Source organism: Ictidomys tridecemlineatus, chromosome 8 (genome assembly GCF_052094955.1).
Source record: "Ictidomys tridecemlineatus isolate mIctTri1 chromosome 8, mIctTri1.hap1, whole genome shotgun sequence".
Lineage (NCBI taxonomy): Eukaryota > Metazoa > Chordata > Mammalia > Rodentia > Sciuridae > Ictidomys > Ictidomys tridecemlineatus.
The window spans coordinates 1,373,680-1,394,265 of NC_135484.1; the positions used below are offsets into that span (position 1 = coordinate 1,373,680).

At 52.5% G+C, this 20,586-nt stretch overlaps 1 protein-coding gene across 3 annotated transcripts in view; it reads right to left on the reverse strand.

Annotated features, from left to right (window-relative positions):
* The window catches only part of Smoc2 (SPARC related modular calcium binding 2), a 140,156-nt gene that overhangs the window by 54,129 nt on the left and 65,441 nt on the right, over positions 1–20,586 (reverse strand). For 2 of the 3 annotated variants that reach the window (XM_078018678.1, XM_040283596.2), the window contains exons 5-7: positions 12,019–12,066; positions 9,377–9,460; positions 7,915–7,989 (exon numbers count right to left, since the gene is read on the reverse strand). In XM_078018678.1, coding sequence (XP_077874804.1) covers positions 7,915–7,989; positions 9,377–9,460; positions 12,019–12,066 — 207 coding nt within the window. The remainder of the gene's footprint in view (positions 1–7,914; positions 7,990–9,376; positions 9,461–12,018; positions 12,067–20,586) is intronic. The other variant, XM_005321441.5, reaches the window with a different exon arrangement.

Here is a 20,586-nt window from a genome sequence, read left to right on the forward strand (position 1 = left end):
AAAACAAAGTGATTTCCAAGTTTCCAAACAAAAGAGGAAAAACGCCTTTTAGTTGAAAGTAATCTTGGAACATTCATTTCTCAAGTTCTGAAAGTCATGAGCAGTCAAAACAGGGCCAGAGGGGGTGTGCTCAGCTGAGGGTCCCATCATGGACGGACCTGGGCCTGCTGTCCTCACCAGGCCCAGCCTTCCCCGGGCCTCTGAGGGCGCGTCCGGAGGTGCCCTGGACATGATGCGACCAGCGGTGGGGGCGGGGGTGGCCATTGCTTTAACACTTTTGAGCTTAGCTAAAAATGTCAAGTTTAAATGCAAATTAAATCTGCAGATGCACAAGTTAAAGACTTATCTCCTAAGACAGGGTGGTGTCACGCTTCACAGGTCCCGTGCATTCCTGAACCGCACTGGGAGCCCCAACTGCGTCACCATTGTGCAGCTGCGTGAATACACAGGGTGTGCCCGGGTGGCACAAAGACATCCCAGCAATGCGCACCCCACCCCACAGAGGGGCAGACACACTGCTGTGGTCTAGGAAACACGTGAGTGTTTTATTAGCTTGAGCCACACTTGGCTGGTTTTCATAAAAACAGTTTCATTAAAAAAAAAAAAAAAGAAGAAGGAATCACGGCTGAACAATGACTATTCCACATAAAATCACTGTGGTCGTGAAAACAAGAGCTAAATTGGGAGACATTCTCACCCTGAGCCAACATTTGATTTGCAAGAATAAACTCCATCCCCGTTCAGAACGGAGACCTCAAGATCAGAGAGAAGCCACCCAAGCGGCTGCCGCCCGTCCCTCCTTGTCGGGGGGCTGTGGGACCCTTCCTGCTGTAAGGGGACAGTTTAGGAGAGGGGACCTGGCCCCAGGAGACAGAGGAGGAAGGGCAGGACACAGTGTGTCACCTCCCACCCCTCCAGCTCACTAAGGACCACTCTGTCCTGCTTGGGCGGTGGAATGTGCGTCCAAGCTCCCGGGGGAAGCCTTGCACGTGGGACTTGGACCTCTGTGTGAGAAGGGCCCTCAAGACGTCACCCAGGATGAGCAGGTCCTGCCAAGGGCGGGGGCATCCCACAGGAAGAGGAAGTGGCAGCAGGGACCCACAGAGGAAGGTCCAGGGAGGACCCAGTGAGGAGACTTGGCAACCAGTGTGGGGCCTCAGGAGAAACCAGTCCTGCCCACGGCCCGGTCTCGGAGACGGAGCCTCCGGAGGGTGAGGCAGCACATCTCTGCTGTTGGAGCCATCCTGCCTGTGGTGTTGTGTCCCGGCAGCCAACGCTGACTGATGCACTCCAATAAAATCTGCTTTTTGAAGAAAGCCCGAGGAATTTTCCCCTGATGATTTGTAAACAGATATTGTGAGCATGGAATTGCATTTATTTGCAGGCCAGACTGTCAGACACAAGACAGATGCCAGGCTGATTTTGAGTTTCAGATACCAGGGAGAATCTCTATTTTTAAGTAGTGTTGTCCTTTATTCTTCGCCATTCATCATTGATATAGATGTTAGCTTTAATCCGCTTTATCAGCCTAAAATGAAATCCCTGATGAAGGACTTGTATCTTGAATACAAAGAAGTCTATTACTCAACACCTTCAAGAAATATCGTGCCCTGTAATTACAAGAGAATTTAAATTTGACCCAGATCGTACCTACCATATTTAACTCTCGTCTGTGGCAGTACACGGGTTTGTACATTAAAAGTCCCTGAGGAGCACTTAGGATGTGTCACCAGACCTGGACCCAGAGCCTGTGACCCGGGAGCCAAAGGGCGTGTCTTTCATAGGGATGAGGAGGCAGGTGTGTGGAACAGGTGAGCTACCACCCCAGGTGTGCCCTGGGGAGGAGGGTCTTAGGGAGCTGGGGAACAGCAGGGGCAGGGGCACCAGAGTCACATGACCTCTACTTGGTTGTTGAGCTGATAAGAAAACCACAGAAATGGAGTCGAGTGAGCCTGTTCCACACACCTCCACTCTCAGGTGTGAAGAGCAGATGTCTCTCGGCTCTTGAGCTCACCTGGTTCCTCAGACCAGCCTCCACTCAGAGCTGCCCCAGGAGCCAGTTCCACTGCAGACAGATCCTCCGCACACTTGCTGCAGTATGTGCACCCCATCCTCACCAACTGTAGCACCTGCATCACCCAGAACCTAGTACCTCGTTATGAGAGTGCGAACACACACACACACAGATTCTCAAGACCGTGCCAACTGACCCCTGCTCTGTAGAGCTGAGCGCCCCTCTGGGACGTGCCCCCTGAAGTTGGTCCCATTCCGACAGGCCCCTTGGCCATCGATAATTCCTCAGGACCAAGCCGGGGGCCTCCTGGGGGCCTGCCTTATCCTGACTGACCCTCAGAGGTCAATCACCTCCATCTGGATCCCACAGAGGGCTTCAGCCACAGCCCCCATCATCTGTGCTTCCCAGGGCCCAGGAGGCTCTAAGCAGGAGAAAGGCTCTGAGCATTCAGGAGAAGCAGGGTCCACACCTGTCACCTGTCCAGTCCAGGGATCTCCGTGTGCAGAAAGGGGGGTGTTTGAGGTTGGCAGCACCCCAACGCACACTCACAGGGCTGGTGCTGCCACTCGGCCATCTCCACCTGTGGTCAGGGTGGCCCTGCCCAAGTCAGATAACAAGGAGGACAGGGCTTGGTCTGAGGGAGAGTACAAAGTAGAGCCTCCTGGCTCCCCATGTGAGGCCCCTTCCCTGTACCCAGGCTCTTCTGCCAGTTCTGTTGCCAGAGGTCACTTCTGAAGCTGCACTCCTGCCCACAGCACCCGTGGACAAGCCCTCATGGTCAGCAGATGCCCAGGGAGCGGCGTGTGCAGCCCAGGCCTCTTCCAGAGGATCAGCAACATGCCCTCAGGGCAGCGAGGCCCTGCGCTGGGAGCAGAACAGGCCTGGCCTTCTGCATTCCGTGGAATCACAGTCTGGGCTGAACGCCGCTCATCCGCGTAGAACTGAGACACTGACCTTGCCCATGAGGCAGGCAGCCCCAGCTCACCTTAGGGGTCGGCTTAGGAGCCACCTCAGGAGTTGGCTGCACCGAGCATGGAACCCAGCAGTTTGCAGAGATGGATCGGGCCTGCCTGGTCCTGCACCGAGGCTCCAAAATGCCATCGAGTGCCAATTTAACCAGAGTTTGACTGAAGATCATAATAGGAGAAATATGAAATCATGAACTGTTACTGCAATTAAAACCTCCATGTGCAATTAAGAAGATTCAGTGATGGATCCACTCAGTGATGTCCATCTTCAGAGGAATGATTGATGCCTTTAAGGAATACAGTCTCATAGTCACAGTTAGCAGGAATTGCTAGATTCATTTTAATACCGTAAGCTCTTCAGATGGCCAAGCTTTATAACTTACAAATCTACCTGGTGTCTGGATGCTTTTATATTATTGTGTTTGAAAAACAGAATGACAAGGAGAAACTCAGAAATTAAAAAAAGAAAATATGATTTGTATTATTTGCCTCCAGGGAATGTAATTTACCATGATTTAAAGCAGAATTAAATGATAATTATCTTTTGGCACTAATATTAATATGTGCAATAAAACAAAAATTATCAGACTCTGAGTGAGGCAGGGCAGCGTTTCCGCTGAGGGGCCCATAAAACCGCAGGACGCCCGGCTCACCAGGCTCTCCCCAGACAGGAAGCAGGGCTGTCTTCGCAGCCTGGGGAGGAAAGCAGACTCTCTCCTGGTAGGAGGAGGGTTCTGACAGTTGACAGAAACAGGGTCCTCCATGTTTCCTCCAGCTCGTGTGCAAAATCCTAAAAGGCACTAAATGAGAGGTCAGCAAAGCCAGAGGATTACAGAGGGAGGCCTGGGGCAGGCCTGTGTGCCCCGGAAGTCTGCAAAGCCTCAGTCTGGGCTCCAAGGGAGACCAGGCTCCCGCAGGCCCTGGAGGGAAGGACACAGGCTGCTCCCGCACCAGCTTCAGATCCCAGGTCAATAACCTAAGACTGAGGTGTCCAGCGCCCAGTTCTGCGCTCCCTGTGAAGCTGGCCCTGGCGGAGCCCCGAAGGCAGTGCTGCAGCCTCAGGAGGGACACAGGGGCCCCTGGGGTCCAGCAGGGGCCAGCAGGTGATGAACTGCTCGGCAGTGGCCCGGCAGAGCCACCTTAGGACAACGTGGGCTCAGGCTGAGGTGCTGACCTGGGAGGGCAAGAAGAGCCCTCAGTCACCCCTGGTTTTAGGAGCTGCTGGCCATGAGGGCGACCCCACACCACAGCACTGTGCAGCACAGGGAGCCCCAAGAATGAAGCATCCTCACAGAGGACAGTGGGAAACATGACCTGGGCCTCCCCAGGGCACTGCGACCCACATGATCCATTCTGACCCAAGGGCAGTGGCCCCAGGGGTGACCCAGCCCAAATCCCACTTGGTTCCCTCCTGGCCAGCATCAGACCCTCAGCAATGCCTCAGTGTCCGCATGGGGCAGGAGCAAGTGGAGGATCTGACTGGAAAATGGTGCCCAAGCAATAGGCAGCCGAGGGTCTACCCGACCCTGCAGAGCCCGGTCCCCCAGCGGGGCCCTGACCCCACTGACTGATGGGTTCTGCTTCACGCGACCCCTAGACTGGTGTGGTGCAGACGACGGCACCATGCCAGCCACATGGGCACAGAACATCCTGAGGCTTTGGGCCCTGGAGGGCACATGCCCAGCTCTTGATGTGCAGAAGAGCACAGCCCTGGGCCCTCAGGTCCTTCTCCACCAACAGGACCTCTGCCTCCCGGCCCTGCTGGGCTCTGCCACCTGTTCGGGGCTGAGCTCCTATTTCCGCCCCTTTATACTCCCTTCAGCAGGTAAAAGGCCCCGAGCAGAATCCCAATTAATCAGTGCAAATCAACACACGTTTTTTGGCATAAACTTAAGAAATCTGCATTATTAGACACCTAGAGTAAAAAAGAACATGGTCATCTTGTTCTTAGTACTTTGTGAAAGATGAAGGCCCCTGAAACAAGGTGAGGACAGCGGTCTGGCCTCCTGCTGGGGAGAGGCATGCCCCATGGACCCCAGGATGAACCACTCTGAGGACAGTTCCCAGGTCACTCCCCACTGCAGGTTCCTCTCCAGGCCGCAGGAAGCCAGCCTCGTGCCAGCCACACTCCCCCTCCCGCCACCTAGGCACTGAGAAGGACTGCGCACTTGGACTCCAGAGACCAGGGCCTGGGCGGCCGCCCCTGGCCCCACAGGCAGCATTCTGTAAGCCCGAAGGCCCAGCTCAAGCTCCCTTCTGAGAGAGGCCCCTCGTCTGCAAGGCCACAGAGCCCCAGCGCCTGGCATCTGGGAATCGCTGCACATCTGAGGCGTTCTCCAACCAAGAAGTGACACCCAAAGCTCCTCTTCCAAGTCCTAGAGGGTGCTTCAGGGCAGCCAGGCTGGGATCGGGGAAGCACCTGCCACGCCCCAGGGAAGAGCCATGGTCAGGTGTACACCAGTTAATCAGAGACACTCATGCGGCATCCGATTGAAAGAAACTTGCAAAATCTACCTGATAAATATTTGCCATACCTCGTGTACCCATTATGGATAGAGCAAAGCTAAGATGGTAAGATGACCCAAGACAGTGAAGAACCAACACCTAGTCTTAATTAGATAGGAAAAGTGGATACTGCATTCCTAAGTTTAAAAAATTGAGATTCTAGTCATTTCTTTAATGTATATTGATCATTAAATGAAAGAGATGCTTTTCTTAATGAACAGAGAACATTTCATATATGATTTTGTTAGCATTGAATTTCAATCAATATAAATCCAGAAGCCAAAGAACAGTGGTACTGAGATTCCCTCCTTCCTCACTATTTATCAACTTGGTTATACTTCTGTTTCGTTAATTCAGGTTTAGAATCAAATGCGATGGTACCAGCAGAATGCCCCTGAGATGTGTGATGGTAAGACTCTTTCTTGGTTTAGTAAGTACATTTTTATTGTGGTAAATACACATTTATTGAGTAACTACTATGTGAAAAGCTTCACAGGCTAGGAGACTTGGTTTGTTTTGGAAGAATGGTCCCTTGGAAAAGCTCCTGCCACTCTGCTCACAACACGTACTCACTCCCATCCTATGCTTTGCTCACCCACAGGAACATCAGAGGACAGCTAAGCAATGCCGTTTGTTTCTAGGTTGGCCTTTTCTATAAAAGAAGATGAAAGAGAACTGCCAACTAAGAGAATTTTTAAAAACACAGAGTACTAAGTCACAAATCATTCATTTTTGGTCAAATAAATGTGCCCATGTCTACCAAAGATGATTATAAGTAAAAGTAGCTTTGAACAACAGAAAATAAATATGCATACAGTCGACTGATACGTTTGAAACTTCAATGACAGTGGTCGCCATTGTGTAAATCCTGACTGTTTGTGATACATCATTTCACTGTTAAAACGGAACAAATTAAACACTGTTTTTAATGTCCCAAAATACCCTCTTCAGACTGAGATAGACCTGCACCTGGACAGCGGTCACTAAACACAGATCTGACCACTCCTTTTTCAGCCCCACATCCACAACCCAGCTCACGCCACCTTCCTGTACTCTGCTCACGCAGGCAGACTTAGATCAAGCAATGTGCAGGCAGCGGATATGGATGGGACTTCCTGAAGCCCGATTGTCAGCCCCATGACCTACTGAAAGCCTGTCCAGCTTCCATGGGTTGATTGCACCTGGCAGGCCACCTGGCAGCCCAGAACAAGGCACAAGCAAGTGTCAAACAATGGTACACTTGTTGCTGGGACTTCTGGGAGGCTCAACCTGCCAACCCCGAATGGCCCCTGATCACAATGACCTGTGCTCAGGAGCGCCCAGGGATGGGCTCACAAAGCTCAGGCACTGCACGTCACCCCTGCCCCGAGGAGCTTCCAGACCTACAGGCGAGGTCATGCACGTGTGTTCTGAGTGGTTTCTCCTGCATTTGTTTATAGAGTTCAGAAGCAAAGCCAAAGGCTTCACAAAAGCAAACAAGACTGAGTTTCTAAAGTTTATGAGAGAAGTGCACAGATGCATATTTTTACACAACAGGGAGAATTTATGTGTAATATCATTCCTTAGTAAAAAATCAACACTTTACAAATCGTTTTAATTTCCTGCATTTGTACTCACGTATCTGGTGGTGAAACCTTTGGATCCTGCCTTTCTCAGCCCACCAGGAAGGTGAGGGACAGGGCTTGGCCGGAGCCAGGTGAGGGCCACAGAGGGCTGGGAAATGCCCTGGGCAGACGCCAGGTGAGAGGGAAGGGCCAGGCCCCGGCCACCCAGTCCTCCCGGGCAACACCAGCCAGACACTCCTGATTCCGCCTGGGGCTGTGCCGCTGGGCAAGTGCACGGGTGAGAGCAGAGTCCAGCTGCTTGAGGACCCTGAACCTTGGTAAACCTCCCGACTTTCCAGTAAGTTGTTATTAAAGATGCATGTTGACGGAGACATAGAGACACCAGCACCCACCACGCTGACCACCTCGTAGCGGTCACCATGCCGCCTTCCCAGGAGGCAGCACAAGAAATCTCAGTTGTCACCAGCTCGGTCTCCTCTGCACCAAGCTCCTTGAAACCCCAAGATCACTCCCTTCCAAAATGAACTGTGGACACCAGCCAGAGGCCAACAGGAACTACAGGAAGAAGCAGCCAAAACCACAGCCATGGAGGACGCAACCAATGCTTGTCTACAGTCACCCAACACTCGACCCCAACAGTCATTGGTATCTTTACATCAAACATTTCCATTTTCATACATAAACCTTTGAAGAATTTGGAAAGTGTAATAAGAAAACACCAACATCTTAAATGCATCTGGTGGCCCGGCCATGAGTGACCCTCTTAGGACTCTGTGACCAAGTTACAGGACACAACGCCTGGCACCCCCGCAGGCGAAGCTCCCAGCTGAGGCGTGCATTTGCAACGGTCGTCCCACTTTACCTGAGTTTTTATTGGTCTTGTTCTGTCGGCTTTTGACTTGCTCGGTCCAGAGGGTGGGATAACGTGACGCAATATCTAGTGAAGTAAAAGGAGAATCATTCTCATCAAAGCCCCTCAAAGGTTCCAGCAGGTAGCAAAGCAAACAAAGTGGGTGTGACACACAAGTGCACATCACTCCCTCCTAAAGCAATCGTTAACGTGATCATGTGCACCAAACAAAAGGAAACAGTAAGACTACTATTCAAATATTGTTTTAGCATATTTCTTCTTTATCCAAAGTATGATTAAAAACAGTTTAAATCCAGACAGTTTCCTGAGAACTGGGTATTAGAAAACAACTCAGTGTATGAAAACGTACTGTGTGGCACAGATGGTTGTTCATCGAACACGCAGGTTTTCCCTAAGTTGAAAGACTCAACACAAAATATAATTTTTGTGAAAAAAATTTCAGGGATGTACCATTTTAGTGAGACTGTGTAACAAATGCATTTGAATATTTATAGTGAAGGTCAGAGCTCTGCCCTGAGAACACAGATTCTAACGATCCCTTCGCCCTCACCACCCAGACACCTCTGGCTCTCCTGTTTGGAATGGGGTGCCCAGGTGCAGAGAGGGTGTGGCCTTCAGCACCATGTGCATGTCAGCTTATTTGCAAAGCAAGGTGCAACTGTATTCCAATCCCTGATTTATTTGTATTTATTTATATTTAAACCCTGATCCCAACTGATTCCCATTGACCTTAGGATTTGACCTGTCCAAAACAATTTATTAAAGGTGAAGAGAGGAAATCTATCCTCATCATAACAAAAATGTGAAAAGATGAACAGAGAAATGGCATATGTTATTGCACACTTTAGAAATATACACTTGATGTTATCTTAATTGTAAGATTCAGGGCTGGTAACGGCCATCAGATGCGGAGGTATAAGCAGGTTGCCACTCTGGGCCCTCCAGCTGTCCCCCCCACAGATTTGTATTAAAAATGGAATATCTCAGTGTTCTGCTATGTGAAGTACAATTCAACATCAAAATCCCCAGGAAAACAGCAGGTGCCCTCACAGAGGTTCAGGCCAAATATCTTGTTTGGGCATCTCTATTTAGGATAGACACTGAAACAAGTTTTGCAATCAAGCAGGTTAACATATCCTTCTTCTCACTTAAGTTGTGTGTTGTAGAAGTACCTGAGTTCACTGTCTTAGGAAATGCTCAGGACAGTAGCAATGATGACCCTCATGCCACACATCAGATGCTAACCTCCTCATCCCACGTAGGTGCAACTGGTGTCCTTTGGCCCCTCCCACCCCGTGGCCACCTTTCCTCTCGCCCCTGTGCTGGAAGACCGCGTTCCTGGCTCATCCCAATCCTCTGTGAGTGGCATTCCTCACAGGTTGACCTGACTCTGCCTCCCAGCTCTCTGGCCTCCCCCCCACACACACAAACCCAAATCATCCCCCGGGCTCACCTTCCTCATCTCCTTGAGGCTGTGTCTCCAGCGCCGGAGCGGCGGCATCATCTGAATTCAGAACGGAAAAGATTTGCAAGGAGACTACAATTATGAGAGTAAGCTAAGTAAGTGTGCATGCAGGACAGAGCGCAGGACTCGCATGCAGCCCCACCCACCCCCACAGCCACCCCGAATGGACGCAGGGGCTGTACCCATGCCAGCCCCGACCAGACTCTGATGGAAGCCACAGGGGCCACTGCTTCAAAATTCAGCTCAAGGCTGAAAACCAAGTCCCAGGCAGGAGATGCTAGATGTGGCCCTGAGCCATGGGCCAATTCCCAGCCCCAGGATGGCTGGGGAAGGGGTGAGACACCAGGAGCAGGGGAGGCTAGATCTGGGAAAGGGTTCAAATCAGCAGAGTGGTGAATCAGGTCATCAGGACTCGAGGAGGAGACTAGTCTGGGGGACAGGGAGGGCGGCTAAAACCAGCACTGGGTGCACCCCCCTTTGGCGTGTGGAAAGGCAGCAGTTAGGGAGGCGTGGGCTGGACCACTGGCTGCCACCTTGAGCTCCCCCTCCTGCAGAATGATGCAGAAGCATCACACAGGAGGAGAGATGGGTGGGGTGAGGGCTAGGAGCAGGGAGCAGGCTGGGTGTGGCCACCCCCGCTGTGCAGAGGGCACCTGCCCAATGGACCATTTTCACTCAGACACCTGAGAGGTGACCTCCAGTTCCCGGGGAGGGGCAGGCATAAGATCAGACACAGCCTGCCTGCTCCAGAGCTCCTACTCATCCTGCTCTGGGACCAGCCCCGATGGGCAGTGGGGAGGCCCTGGGCCCCCAGGACCCCCCCTTCTCCACTCAGGCTTGCCTGTGCCCCCTGCTAGGTAGTGATTTCAGGATAAAACACAAGATGATGGCAGACCCTGGGCCTATCTGCTAACCCTCCCTGCTGAGGAATGGCAGTGAAGCTTAGCATAAGGTTTTTTAGGAGAAAAGCCAAAAAGAAATTTTTAAAAATCTTTAACATTGAGCTCTCTTGTTTATGGTCCAAATAATGACAAAAACGTGACATCATCTGATAGCAAAGTCTGAGCAGAACAACAATGGTAGCCAGAGCCAGGCCCGTTTCTACTAAATGTTTTGCCATGTTCTCAGACGAGAAGCTGAAGTGAGAGCCGGTCCAAGGCCCCTGCTCCAAGTCCTACGTGCACATGGGGAAAACCCTGCCAAGGCCCATCCTCAGTCTTCAGGGCTGGTGTCGGCCGTCAGATGCAGAGGTCTAAGCAGGTTGCCACTCTGGGCCCTCCAGCTGTCCCCAGACTCATGGGATCCCTGCCATCTAAGGGCTGCTGCCCAGGGCGAGGGAGGTGAGGGGTCGGGGTGTGGCCGGGGGGGCAGAGCCTTTGCTGTGCTGTCCCTGGACCCCAGGTGCCCTCAGCCTGTCCTGTGCTGCCCTGAGCAGCTCTGTGTCAGCACAAGCCCTGTGGGGGCCAAGGCAGCCCCAGGACATGAGACAACGGTCTCAGCGGCTGTGTTCCCCATTTTCCTTCTGTTAAAGGCCTGTCTGCTGGCTGGGGGCGTCAGTTCATTTTCGTGCCCACACACCAATTCCCCGGGACGGCCCCAGAGTGGGTTCCATGAGCATCTACAATCCTAACCATCAGGAGGAGAACCGTCCGTGAGCCGGATCCTCCCTCTCCTGCTCCTCCCTCTTCAGCGTTTGATTGACTTCTAGAAGCATGAACATTGCCACTTCCTTTTCCCCGACCTACAGTCTGACGACCACCAATATTTCACAGGTGCAGATCCAGACCCTCACTCGAGTGCTCAGAGCCCTGTCCCTTCTTCCCCTCGCACACCTGTCAAGCCAGGACCCCCTTCTGCCTGTCACTGCGACAGCTGGAAAATGAACGGGCACTCTTCCTGCACCAAGAGCTCCATCTCCCAGGGACTGTGGTCCGAGTCCACACAACTACCTCCCTCCCATCCCCATCGAGTGGTCTCTGGGCAGCTAGAGGTGACCAGGTGGCCACCCTTGTCTTCCTCCTGGGAGGGGCGGAGCCTGTCAGAGTTTCACTGTATGTTTCAGGAATGGGGTTGAATAAACCAGGGTCCGTTTGTCTTTACGTTACTCTTCTTTGCTACGGTTCATCATAATAACCCAGATCAGGGAAGAAAAGTCTAAGCTCTTTGCCCCAAAGTCTGATTTCATTTAACCTGGAGAAGATGAAACCAGAAAGGGGCCTGGGATGAGGACCACCACTCTGGTAGCCACAGAGGCACCCGCAGCCCCTGGAAGCTGACCCTGGCCAAGGAGTGGTTCTTCAGGGAGGAGCTTAACGGCCCTGCGCAGGAGGGGTGAGAACTGGCCCCTCCCTAGGGTCCTCCCAGGGACACAGTGCAGCAGTTCTGATACAGTCAGGGCAGGAGCCCCGAGGTGGACCCCAGGGCTGGCCAGGGATGTGCACCATAGCCACAGGATGACTGCAACCCCAAGACTGACCCCATGTCTGTTGAACAAATAAAGAACTGACCACTATTTCAGCTCCATTACCATTACTAATACATGTTTAAGTCTCAACTTGAGAAGTCACTTCAAGGCACCAACTGGATTAGGTACGAAATATCATCATGAAAATTGATGTTAAGATAGTTACCTGTTTTTCCTGTGCCTTCCCGTGGAGGTAACTTTTCATTTACAGAACCTAAAAGAGAAAAATAAAAAATGAAATTATTTTTGGTCACCAAATGGTGATCAATAATTTAGGTGAGCAGCTATTTCCTCATTTAACAAATTCACAATGCCTTGGCACTTTATAGGTAAAGGCTACAGTTTTCTGGTATGCGGAGGAGCCACAGCCACAAAGAGATGGCCTTCAGGCCACACAGGGTTCTGTTCCTGGGCTGGGAGGTGCATGTAGGACTGCCAGTCCTGGGTCCAGCCTCTCTCCCCAGAAGGCCACAGTGACCTGCTAAGCAGAGACCAAACCTCAGGGTCCTGAGGCAAGGGAGGCAGCAGAGGAGATGGTTTTAAAAATAACTAATTAAAGATAATAGTTAACTAAGTAATTAACTAAAGACAATTTAAAGCCCTGGCATCTGCCTGAATCAGATTTACCTTTTGAGAGGATCAGAGGACATGGGGATTTGTCACAAGGAGCTTTGACACTTAGGCGATACTGCCGGATCTGTATCACAAAGGCAAAGAGAGGAGGGGACAGTGTGGTTCTTCTTTTACAAGGGATCAAAACTGCTGTGAGTGCTTCCTGCCACTCGTCATTACTAAACCTACTCAAATCATTTCTTTTAATTCCGCTCAGATTAACTTGGAACTACCATCCTCCTGTGCTGGGTGATCTCCTTAGCAGAAACATCTCAGAACCTGAAACTGTTCTTTTTCCATTTTGAGTGTGCTACTGAAATGCAGACCAGCGTCTACACCGAAGAGGGGACTAGGACGTTGCTGGGTGGGGCAAGCCACCCTCCTGGCTGAGGGGGACGGCGGGGACGGCAGCTCAGCTCCCGGATGCCGGGTCACTGTGGGAGCTCCACTCCACAGGACCAGTGGGGACGCAGCCAGCCCAGCGCCTCCTCTATGGAAGGCCTGCATCAGCCAGCACAGCCTGGGGAGGTGGTCAGCTGTCTGTGAGCACTGTCTGTGAGACTCAGAGCTGCTAGTGGGTGGACAGGCACAGGAGCCCTGGTCTGGCCGGTGGTCACCACTTTTAGGCACTGGCTGAGGACCCTTCCCGCCAGCTGCCTAACTGCTTGGTTAACTGGGGCGGCACTTCCAGGCTCGGAGCACCAGGCTTCCTCGTGGGGAGGGACTGCCCCTGGGGCCTCCTGGCTGCAGACAGCTCTGCTGGCCCCTCCGTGTGCCACTTCTTCACAGAGCCAGATTTGAAGAGCTTGCTTCTTACTCGTCAGCTTATGCTCATCACATGCTGCTGCAGTGACTCAAAAGCAATTTCCTTCCTTTGACTGGAAATGACAAAATTTCAGTGATATTTCTGAACATTAGTGAATGGGTTTTGACTTTGACTGGAATATAAACATGCCCAATAAGAAGTACCCACCCCCATGAGAGTGTTCCTCGACTGAATGAAGAAGGTTTCTTGTGATCTGCAGACAGGAGGGTATGAACTGCAGTCTGACCGGGGCGGTCGGGCAGCCTTCTCCACCTCCCCCAGTGCTGCAGCTGGCCAGCAGGCCCCACGTTCAGCCAGCCCTTCCTTCAACAAATCCACGCAAAAAAAGTCCTATCTCCTGTTCATGTGCAAGAAAGAACTTCCCAGCAGAATCGAGCATCCTTCCTGGACCTCACACCCTGGGTCCACACTGTGCTACTCAGGACTTGGACGTGGGACCAACGGTGCATCTCCTCAGGGTCCCCGTGCCTCGGGACAGGACTCTGGCCTTCCTGCACAGCCTTCCCTGCAGCGTCCTGGCTGCAGGGACGATGACGCCACTCTCTGCCCACAGCACAGCTATGGAAACTAGCCCGAGTCCAGAGCTAAAAGGACAAAGCTCTTCCCCACTGCCCTTCCCGAAGGCAGGGTCTGCTGAACTCCCAGGGGCGCCAACTGGGGGGGTTCCAGCAGAGGGCCAGGACAGGAGTGGTGAGCATGACCCTTGGCGGTCAGCACACGTTCTGAGATGCTGGGCCAGTGGGTAGCTTCCAGACTGACCTCCGTTCCCAGGTGGGAAGACCCCACTCAGCCACACTCCTCAGACCACAGTTGGAGCTCCCGCATTTCTGAGCTTTTGTGCCACTTCATGCACAGGAAGGGGTGGCTTTTCAGCTCTCCGGGTAGGCGTTTCCCGTGGAAGACTCCACGAAGCACACGCGAGGAAGCCTCCAAGCCCTAAGCAGCAGCGATGAGCTCTTCAGGCCTGTAGTTCTGCAGGCGCGGTTCAAACGCAGCAGTGACGAGGGCTTGCCAGACGGCCCAGCTGAGTGGCCACAGGCTGCCGAGAGTCAGAGGCCTAAGACGGCTCCTTAACTCAGCACTAGATGCACTTTAACAACAAGCAAGGAGACCAAGACAGTGACAGGGAAAGTGGGGGTCCCGGGGGCCAACCAGGGCAGGGAGGCCTCTTTCAGCTGGGGAAGGGACGGCTCTCCAGAGCTGAGCCAGCCAGAGAGCTGCCCTGGTGCACTCACACTCCTTGGGCACATGGACACGTTAGCCTTTGCTTTGGAGCTGAGAGCGCAGAGGGATGGTGAGGGACACGTTCTTCCCAACAGAGAGGCATTTCTGCTCCTGGCTCTTCTCAGTGGTGCTGACTGCTCCTGCCTTCTCTTTCTCTAACCAGGACAGCAGGAAAGTGACCTGAAAGCTTGTGTTGAGGCCAGACAGCCTGTGGGCAGAGAAGGAGCACGTTCAGCAGAGCACACGCTGCCGCTCCTGGCCCGGGGGCCCCCTTCAGCTCTCCCTGCCTCCGTGTCCTCATCTGTAAAACCAAGTTGGAGGGAAACCAGTGCACAATGTTGAACGTCTGCTTAAGTCATAGAGCCACACAAAGTCCAGCTGTACTGCTATGTTTGCTACGTCTCCGCTTGACCAAGCCATGGAAAGCAGGCACCATGGCAGGGCCACAGTGGCCACCTCACCCCAGCCCGTCTGCCATGGTCTCTCACTCATGGTTCCACATGCATCCCTTGTGTGCAAGGAATTCACCACTGGACAGTCAGTCAGGTGTGGGGAGATGGCATCAAATGATAATGTCCAGGGAGAGTCCAGCGCGCCCAGCTCATGCCTAGGTAGTTCTTAGGGCACACTGGTCTCTGTCATAAGCAGTCTGCATGCCTTGGGTCTCTCAGTGCAGAGACAGCCTGTCCATGCCACTCCACAGAGGAGGGACTGTGGCCCAGGAGGGCACCTGGCTAGTGAGCAGCAGAGCTGGACCAGGAGGTCTGCTGCCCTTGGGAGACAACGTGGTCTGAGGTCAGAGGCCCCTCTGCAGAAGAGAGGTGGTGAGCGGGCACCAGAGAAGCAGGCTAGAGAGGACGGTGGGAAGGAGACCACAGGGGCTGGCAGGGCCCAGGGCTGTCTGAGGACATAGAGGCTGCAGGCCCTGCCTCTGCACCGTCTGCTGACACCGCAGACACAGCTCCCAACAGGACCACAGCCCAGAGCAGAAGCCAACGCGGGCCCATGAAGAGCCTGGCCCTCAGGCCTGTCCCCTGGCCCTGGATGCCCTGCTGGACTTTAGCCAGCTGGCTGGCTCCCAGGTGTGGACCTCCAGGGGTGCATAGGAGAGCCCAAGAGGACTGGGCAAGAAACACAGAGGACAGAACTGCCCAGCACAGCACTGGGCAGAGTCACAAGAGCCCTGACTTAGGGATCCATGCCAGGGGAGGAAGGACAGGAAGCCTGGACAGTTTCCAGTGTTGGAATGGACATAAGGGGCGATAGGAAAGGTCCGTGGTTCACACAGACTCCCGGGCCCTGACCAGGCTGGGCAGCACAAACTTCACAGGGACAGACATCCCAGCCACATGGGCCTGAGACAAAGGGGAGGTTTCTGAGTTCACCTGAGTGTCACTGTGTCACCTGAGACATGACGAGCATGCACTCTTGGCCTGTGACAGTAGGCAGGCAGGATCCCTGTGCCTGGCTGGGTCCCCCAGGGCGCTGGGGCGGTGTGGCGGGTAGGCATCGTGGAGCTGACACAGAGCCACCCCCATTCACTCTGAGAGATCCTTACACACAGGCTGAAGCATGGCAGCTGGCCACAGCAGGACCCAGAGATCTTCAAGACCCACACAGTTCCGTGGGACAGAGCCAGGACAACGCCAGGACAGCAGCCCAGGTTCTCAGAGAAGCTCCGTCAGTACCTGCAAAGACCTAAGCAGACACTCGCCTCCTGGACGGGGCAGCAAAGGACAGAAGGCTCACACAACAACCGGCAGCACTTGGCAAGCTCCATGGCCCAAGCCTCTGGGCTCGCCAGCGGCCTCTGCAGGGGTCATTGCCAGGCCCAGGAGGGAGGCCAGAGGCCCACACGCCTGCCACACCTCCCCACTTCTGTCCTCGACATCTCCTCCATGGGGCAGGAGCCCCCCAGGGTCAGGGCAGACTGCACACATGCAGACCCAGAAGGTGCCACCTCCCTGTTCCCAAACTCAGGGAAGTTGTACCAGATCCCAATCCTAAGCCTGCCCTGGCCAGCAGTCAGTGCCCCACAGAGGAAGATGCTGTGCTCCTGGGCTCAGCATCCTGAGCACAGTCTGCCACTCCACTCTGAGCCCCAGAGGGCTTGTCAGAGCGTGGTTTATTTACATTTCCTGAACATTCATGATCTTCAAGGCACAGGGATTAGAAGTGTCCATGTTGCCTGCTCCAGGGACAACCAGGTCACACAGCAGGTCAGCTTCACCCAGGCCTACGTGGATGCTCAGGCCACAAGGCAGCAGGGTCCTGCAGCCCACGGTGACTTCTGACTAACCCAGTTGCCGTGAGATACCAAACAGAGTGGAACAAATCAGTCAGATGGCAAGGGGCTGGTGTGGCCACCTGGTTCCCAGCGGGTAGTCAGCTGGAGGAGAGACAGGCAGTCCCAGGTCCTTGCCAACAGCAGGCCTCTCACAGCATGCAGGTGGCCATCCCTACTGCTCACCTGGGTGGACACACTGTGGCCTGGGCAGCTATGTGGGGCCCTGGCCTTACCCATGCCCTCTGCAGGAGGGGCTGGGCCCATGGACGGCACCATGTGGAGACTTGTCAGGAGGCAAAACCTCTGTGTCAGGGCCAGGCCACTGTCGGGGCTTGTCAAGCAGGGGTCCTAAGGCACACTGACCTCCCTGCTGGAGCCAGGTCTAGCAGGTGCTCGTCACCATACAACAACCAGTGACCCAGTTCTGTCCTCGTGTCTTCTGTCTGTTACAGGGGTCTCCCCCACACAGGGGCGGCTCCTTCTCATCATGCACCCAGCTTGGACTCCGGCAGCGATTTGCCATTTCTGCAGATGTAGAAGCCAAACCCAGTCCAGCCAGTCTCCCAGTGAGCCTCTAGGGCCATGGTGGATGTGGAGAGCTGCGGGGCCTGGGCTTCACAGGGCTGGCCTTCGCTCCAGGGGTCTCCCTTCTCTAGTGATTCTGGTGTGAAGTAGCCTGGACTCCTGGCTAGAAGCGCACAGGGCAGAAGGAATGTTCTGCACCCACTACCCACAGGTGAGGCCCCTGATCGTCCCCAATCCAAGGACTTCCTTCTCTAAAGTTGTGAGAGGAGAAATTTCCCATGAATTTCCCCTTACACAAGTCGGGAGCCGTTACGAGACGGCCCCTGCTTCCCCGCCTGTCTTACACACACTGGGTTTAAGAGTAAAAGCTTCACATTCTTTAAGTTAGAAGAAGCCTCAGTGCAGCAGTCAGCCTGTAAGAGGGTCACACAATTTAGGGTCCTCAAAAGTCCCCCCACACCTAACTCCGTAGTTACACACAGGAAAGAAAACAAAAGATGCTTGTTTAAAAAAACAAAAAACAAAAAGCAGCAGCAGCATCATTAGTATCTGACCAGCTGTCCCTCTCCTCAGTCTATACCCAGAGGACTGAAAACAGCACACTACAGGGACACAGCCACATCATGTTTATAGCAGCACAATTCACAACAGCTAAACTGAGGAGCCAACCTGGATGCCCTTCAGTGATGAATGCATAAAAAAAGTGGCATATATACACAATGGAATTTTACTCAGCAATAAAAAAGAATAAAATCATGGCATTTGCAGGTAAATGGATGGCATTGAAGAGGATAATGCTAAGTGAAGTTAGCCAATCCCCAAAACAAATGCTGAATGTGTTCTCTGATATAAGGAGGCTGACTCATAGGGGGGTAGGGAGAGGGAGCATGGGAGGAATATGAACTCCAGATAGGGCAGAGGGGTGGGAGGGGAAGGGAAGGGGCACGAGGTAATTAATGGTGGTGGAACGTGATGATCATTATCATCCAAAGTACAGGTATGAAGACAGGAATTGGTGTGAATATACTATGTACACAACCAGAGATAGGAAAAAGTATGCTCCATATGTGCAATAAGAATTGTAATGCATTCTGCCATCATATATAAATAAAAAATCAATTTAAAAACCGCCTATGCTTGTTTTCCTTTGCATAAAACCTCCAGAGAGACGGAGGCTGTTATGGTTTAGATGTGAGGAGTCCCAGAAGCTCACTTGTGAAGCAAGCCAAGAATGCTCAGAGGCGAAATGATCGGGCTAGGAGAGCCTCACCCAATCCATGCTTCAGTCCACTTCATGGATTAACTGGGAGGTGATGATGGCAGGAGGGGTGTGGCTGGAGGAGGGTCCCGGGGGCGACCCTCAGGGTCTATGCTTTTTCCCTGGTGTGAGAGCTCTGCCTCCTCCAGAGCCCAGAGCTGCCCCTTCTGCAGGCCATGGACTGAACCTCTGAAACCAAGAGCCAACAGAGACTGCGCCTCCTCCGGCCATTCTCACGGAGTCTTTTGGCCACAGCAATGCAGAGCTGAACAGAACAAGCCCTGTGTCTTCAGATGAGCTACATCGACAGGGACCCTTCACTTCTAAAAAGCCCTCCATCTCTTAGAAAGTGTTATTAAATACTAGGAAGCGGAGGCTGAAGCCATCTGTGGACTGGTGTCATTAGGGATGATTCATGGAGTACTCTGTTATATCCACGTGACATTCAAATCACAAATCAGACACCAAATCACACATACTAAGAAGTACAGTCAGAAGGCAGACCATCAAAAATGCGACTCTTAGACATGGAAAAGTACTTCTTCCCAAAAGAAAAGAGACATTTTTCCTGAATGGAAAAATATTTTCTGTCAGTGGGAAGACCACAAGTGAGATGTGAAGACCAGGACAGAGGACAGAAGCCCGCTCGGAGGAGGATCAGATGAGCCCAGAGGCTGCTCAGACGCAGGGCCCGGGACGTGCAAGGAGACCAGATCTCTCCACAGGTGGAACAGGGTCCTCTGACCCCCAGGCTGCAGAGCCCCTGTGCAGGGCGGCCACCACACATCTACCCAGTGTCTTAAGAAATTCGTATAAATTAAACACCTTCAAAACCACCCACAACTTCCACTGCAGAGTGGGCCAACCCTCTGTGGCTGCTCCAGCTCACAGCCACCTTATGGAGGACAAAATGGGCACGTCCCTGACCTCTGAGAACACGTGAGAGGAGCGCGAGGGATGTACACTTTCCTACAGAAGCACCTCTCAGGATTGCAAACCACAGGTAAAATCCAGATTCACAGGCTGCAAAGCACTGAGTTTTCAGTGCATTTTCTACTTCTTGTTAGAGTTATTTGTTCATGATTTTCTTTATTAATATATATTAAAATTTTAATAACTAACATTTTAAGGAAGAGAAGTGTTAGGCCCAGAGAAAAGACCATTTTGAAGGATGATTTTGTTTTGTTTTTCTGTTTCATTGTTTATTTGGTTGTTTGATGGTTTTGGTACCAGGGATTGAACCAGGGGTACTTAACCACTGAGCCACTTCCCCAACCCTTTTAAAAATTATTATTAATATTATCATTTATTTTTCACTTTGAGACAGGGTCTTCCTAAGTTGCTTAGGGCCCCTCAATCCTCCTGCCTCAGCCTTCTGAGCTTCTGAGATTACAGCTGTGGCCACTGCGCCTGGCTGAGATGATTTTTTTGAAAAGCAAGTTTTTAATCAAAGTAGTTACAATTTTCCATTTTAGTAATTTTTATAAAGATATACTTGAGAGAGGTCAGAAACCAACTGCAGCTTCTTGCTGACTTCAACATTTGTGGATTAATTGTTCTGGATGTTTCTTCAATGTCCTCAGCTAGGTGGGGTCCTCCGCTGAGTGCCAGAGACACATTAGTGAGAAACAGGACCCCAACCAGCTGCTCGTTAGCAGGACTGCTCAGCAATCACTGGGAACCCTGCTGCAGACGTGGCCTTCTGTGCATCAGACAGTGGCCAGTACCTTGGGCAAAGTAGGAAAAGGTAGGAGTCAGAGTTAAGTCAGCATCAAGGACGTATTGAAATTACTCAGTCCAAGCCGGGATCCTCCGTCATCAACAGCTTGGTCTCCCTGACACCAAAGCAGACATGGTGGGACGAGCAATCAGGCTCTGCCTGAGTGGAGGTGGGCAATGGGTAAGACCGTGGACCTCCCTGGGGGCGTGGGCAGTGCAAGTGCTTCAATACTTAAACCAAGTTACAAAGTTTGATGTTATGAATCTTGTTAGGGACAAATAA